General features: G+C 42.0%; 1 protein-coding gene across 2 annotated transcripts in view; it reads left to right on the forward strand.

Annotated features, from left to right (window-relative positions):
• The window catches only part of vegfba (vascular endothelial growth factor Ba), a 31510-nt gene extending 26208 nt beyond the window's left edge, over nt 1-5302 (forward strand). For both annotated transcript variants that reach the window (XM_014005663.1, XM_014005668.1), the window contains exons 6-8: nt 1095-1172; nt 2634-2855; nt 4357-5302. In XM_014005663.1, coding sequence (XP_013861117.1) covers nt 1095-1172; nt 2634-2855; nt 4357-4378 — 322 coding nt within the window. In that variant the 3' untranslated portion in view covers nt 4379-5302. The remainder of the gene's footprint in view (nt 1-1094; nt 1173-2633; nt 2856-4356) is intronic.

Here is a 5302-nt window from a genome sequence, read left to right on the forward strand (position 1 = left end):
GTTTGTGGAAGAATGGGCCAAAATCACACCTGAGCAATTTATGCCACTAGTTTCTCCATACAGGAGGTGTATTGAAGCTGTCATTGACATAGACTTTTGTACAAAGCAGTAGATAAATTTCACTAAGCGTGTTCAATACTCTTTCCCTGTGCCATTCCACATTACAAATAACTTCATTTCTGGACATTTATGGTTTGATTTCTTTGTATGTATGGATCACTTGGGTTGTTACCGACATCTGGTGAAAATTTCACGTCATTAGCACCTCTAGTATTAAATTTACTGAGAAAAATGTTGATGTGTTCAATACTTATTTTACCCGCTGAATTTACTTTTACTGTTTGATGTTGTCTGTTGAGACCTGCTGTGTTTTGTTGCTAATTTTGAGGAAAGGCAATAAGTTTTCTTTAATCTAGGATCTTTAATTGATTAATATGTTTGTTGTGTATTTGATATTAACAAATATTTCTTTAAGGGATGTTATTAAAAATTAACTTTTTATGAGCGGAGTTGTGAAAAAATATGAAGGTTTCAAATTGAAATGCTGCCCAAGGATAAACGTGAAAAAGTAACTTTTTTAAGATGCTAAAAAAACTATTTCCAACTTTGTTTATTAGGTTTTTAACAAATTGTACAGTCGTATGACTCACATTACAATGTACAAGTAAAAAAAATGTTAGAAATTTTCAAAGAGGGAATTCACAACACATGAAACCAACAGGAAAAGCCACCAAGCTGTGACTTTTAGTTCCCAAATCTTATCCAGTGTTATTATTATTCAAAAAGTTCCTTTCACGTTTTAACAAAAGTGCCGAAATAAGATTCAAATTCAAGTTGGCGTGCAAGAACTGTTTGATTGTATATAAAACCAGATGTGTGTAATAGGAGAGAAATCCATTTCTGTCAAATAAAAGAATAAACATAAAACACCGTGCAGGCCTCAGATATTAATATTAATGCAGAGGTGCACCCGGCGGTTGCTGGGATTCAAATTCAACAGTTTTTTTTGGTTTTTGTGACAGATGTCAAAGCTGATAACAAGAAGCTGAAGGTGAACTTCTGACCGACTGTGTTAACGTTTTGTCTCTTCTCAGGCCCGACCTAAAGCCGGCCAGAAAACAGAAGAAAGGGGAGGGCAGGAGGCCCAAACAGAAGAAGCCCGAGAGAACCGTGTACGTTGAATGTTTGTGACACCAGTAAACCTTTATTTTAACTCAGTAGCCTTTGTTAGAACCTTTCAGGCCCGGTGCGAATGTTTTTATTAGAGAAAAGTGGGTTATCTGGATGAACTGAAGGACTATTTGTTTTACAGCCAACAACAGTCAAGGTCTCTCTCTCTCTCTCTCGCACACACACACACACACACACTATAATCCACTGTTAAACTCCTTAGTCACGGTTATCAGCTCATTCAGCCTGTAGATAAATAATATTTGCTGTCATAAGCAGGATGACATGTTGTGCTTCGTAATTCTCACCACATGTATTTAAACATAAACCTTAAAGCTTAAGAATCCTGAGTGGAGAAAGATAAAAGAGTCAACGCTCTTTTCATCTTCGTTTTTTTTTTAATCTGCTTTGCTGTCAGTCATTTCCGGTCCCCCCTGGGGGGGCCAGAGGTGGCTCTGTTTGGGTGTGATGTCCCTCAGCACCCATCCATCACTCAGAAAAGGCTTTATTCAGACTCTGGCAGGGGTGAAATCTGTGTAATTTGCTCCCAAATGCCACCTCCTCGATCCATGCCAGCGGCAGGCGTGGTCACTGGCATTGGGGACAAAGATGGCCCCTCTCTGCCTCATTAAGTTACTTCATTAACGCCGCCGGTCTCCCGGGAGGACGAGCTCCAGTTAATGGAGCGACTGACGCAGGCAGCTTTCTCAGACTCGGGCCTCGGAGAGCAAAAGTGCAGGGGCATGGAGAGGTGGAACCGGAGGCCTGAAAGGCAGCGAGGCCAACGTATAGCCATGGTAACAGACAGAGAGACAGACGGACAGAAAAAGGAGCTAGTTTGTCAGCAGCTAAGGAAACATTATCCCACATTAGTCACACATCTCCCACACAGTGGCTTTGTTGGGGTTTGTCTCAGACAGGCTGTGTGCGTGTTCAAACAAGCCCTGCATTTCATTTTTAGCCACTCGGAAGCTGCGTCGCTTTTGTCCAGGCTGAAATATTTCAATAATTAGTGGACAGCAGAGAATGAAGCTGACCGTGAAGTGGACATTAGGGGTTGTAAATGAAATACAAAGGGATGAAGTCATTAATGTTGGCCAGCAAAGTTAGGGATATTTTGAAACCATCACATCTCTTCAGTTTGGCACCCAAATTCACAATTAGGCATACATTTATTTTGACCAAAACAAACAAAACAAAAAACTTCCTATGAGGCTGAACTGTACTCAGTTTAAAGTTGTAGTGAATGTTGGGTAAGTTAAATATTGTTTTGATGCTTTTATGTGGCAAGTCTAAAGCAAATTATATTTTATTGTATTTTCATAACGTTTCATACCATTTTAAATATATTATATTGATTTACGTCATTTTGTATATTTCTAGCCTAAAACTCCTTTCCTTTTAATATTCAGTATATGTTTCTGAAACTAATTACACTGTTGTTTGTCTTCTTTTCTATTCAGAACCCAGGCTCCTTCGGCTCCTCCTTCCACGCCCTCTCCTCCTCCTTCATCGCCTCCTCCTACCACTCTACCTCCTTCGCCCTCTCCCTCCCCGACCCCTCGATGCCGCCCCTGCAGAGGAAGGAAGTGGGCCCTGGACGCGACGTCGTGTCGGTGCCGCTGCACCGTCAGAGCTGAGAGCTGCAGCCGGAGAGGCCTGAGGCTCAACGGTCGTCGCTGCAAGTCAGTTCACACAAAACGCCAAGAAGTTTTAATCTAAGATGTTGAGAAATGATCAAGTGTTTTAGGGTCAAATCTCAAAGACAGACTTGTGCACAAAATGACTTTTTAAAGGAGTCAGTGAAGCATCCTGTTCTTTGGCTCATTTTCAGAATCCTTTCTATTTTTAGCAAACTTCTGAATAAAATATTGAATAAATTGCTTTAGTGAGTTGAGAGCAGAAGCTTGTATAGAAAACTAAGAGCAAAGTTTCCCATCAGTTTTTTTACCACCTGTGTCTTTGCTCTCGTTTAAGAGCATTCTTTATTCTTTCCTTCTGTTTCATACCTAATTTGTTGCTCTCATTGTTTACATTAGGTTATTTGAATACAACTTCAGGATTTGAAAACTGTTTCTATTTGGTTTCTCAACTGACAGTCAGCCAGAGTTTGATCCCTTCTTCAGGCTTGGATTTTTTTTGTTTCTGGTCACTGGTGATCTCCACTCGTGACATGACATCACACAACTTACATATATTATCTGCCTCTCTCTCAAATAATCGTACAATCGTGTGGATTGTTGTGAGATTCACTGTTCATATTGTAACAGAAAAAAACTGTGTCTGGAGCGAATTTCAACCCATTCGACTTCAGGAATCACAGGAGGGTTCAATTGAAAGGTTGGCTTGCTGCATCTGTTGTGTGCTGGTGTGTGTCAATTTTTGCATCATTTAAAGAAACTTAATGGCCTTTAAAATTTGTGTATGCATAATACGTATCACTGTATGTGACTGTAGTAGACTGTTGTGTAACGCTAGCATGGATGCTACAAGTAAAGCTAGTAGGCTACAGTAACAACATAAGTTTTACTGTGCCTGTTTGTAGAGATAGAGTGCAGGGATAGGATCAGGGTGGTCCAGTGTTGGTCTTTTACCTCTGATAAAATATTTAGAGCAGACATTAAGTCCATGGTTGCACTTTTTTCCGGTCAAACTCGGCTCATTCAATCGCTCAAATCCTGCTGTTAGCACCTTCTCTTAGGAAAAGTAAAAAAATACTCCTTCCATGATGTTGGGATGATGGTTGTATCCTGATTCACTGTTATAAGAACTGTAGCACAATGTTTTGTTGTTCTCCCTGTGGAATTTGATGCTGTTTTCCTCGAATTTCTTTAAGTTTAAACACATCTAAACTACGCACTGTGATTGAAACCAAAACAGCCGCTATAGTTTGTACACCAGGTGTTGAGTCACGTGTCTATTGTTCTAAAATTAGCCTGAGTGGAGATCCTCGTTGTTACTGTAGGTCCTCTGATGTTTTCAACCAACACTATGAGATTTCAACATAAACCCAAACTTCTTCTAATATATGATTTAGAAAATATAGTCTACGTTTACTGGAATAAGTGATTCTGAGAGTAACTCACTGTATTGCCTGACTACAGACTTTTTTTTCAGTTAACCCTCCACTGTATCTCAAACAATGTATTTCCTGCTAAAACCTTCTTCTCTCTGTTCTTATTTCAGATGTGAAGCAACCAGGACTTGACAGGTCCAGCCACTTTCTTCCAACTCCACTCGATTCATCTCCCGCTCTCAGCATCAGCATCGATGCCCGAACATCCAGCATCCCGGACCAACGGGTGTATTAGTAGAAGCGCACACTAGGACCTGTACGAGTGCACCATTACACCCTAAACGTGCTGTGTTTCTGCATGTGTGCGAGCACCCCCCACCCCCACCCCACCCCACCCTCGCCCACCCTTGCTTCCGTGGCAAAGCTTTCATGTACACGTGTCACACGAGTGGAGGAAGGTATAAATGACCACTTTGAGAAGCTCGTGAACAGCGTCTGGAGGCGAACGTTTTCTGCTGTGTCGTTTTAGAGACTGGACGAAAGAGACCAGGTGAAAAAGAAAAAAAAGGAATGGTTGGACAAAAACAAACTGAATGAACGGGACAGACAGGTGTGTTAAACATCAACACTTCAATGAAAGATTTCACTAATTGGCGTCGAGGAAACTGCGAATTAAGAGGAATCTCAGCTGCCACGAGCTTTTAAAAGACAGATAAACTGTGAGACAGAGCAGAAGGATATAGGACGAGGACATGAGCTGGCACCCCGGCGTCTGTGGACTTATAGCTGAGCTGCCTGCTGGGACGGACGGCGTCTGTGTGGTCTCCTCGCTGAAAGACCCAGATGGGCTATCCCCGCACCCGTTCACTCTCATTCAAAGCGTCTGACCACGGGGCTGGCTCTCCAAGCCGCTTTCCGGCATTTGTTTAACTCGAGCCCTTTGTGTCCATCGCTCCTCAGCTCCTCGATTGAAAGGAGCCGCTTTGCCTCGCTTTTCCTCTCTTCGCCTCTCTTTTGAGGCGGTGAGGAGAATGACAATAATGAGGCCTGGCGGCTCTCCACCGCTTTACACACACACACACACACACACACACACACACACACACACACACACAC

Source organism: Austrofundulus limnaeus, unplaced genomic scaffold (genome assembly GCF_001266775.1).
Source record: "Austrofundulus limnaeus strain Quisiro unplaced genomic scaffold, Austrofundulus_limnaeus-1.0 Scaffold1, whole genome shotgun sequence".
NCBI classification, from domain to species: domain Eukaryota; kingdom Metazoa; phylum Chordata; class Actinopteri; order Cyprinodontiformes; family Rivulidae; genus Austrofundulus; species Austrofundulus limnaeus.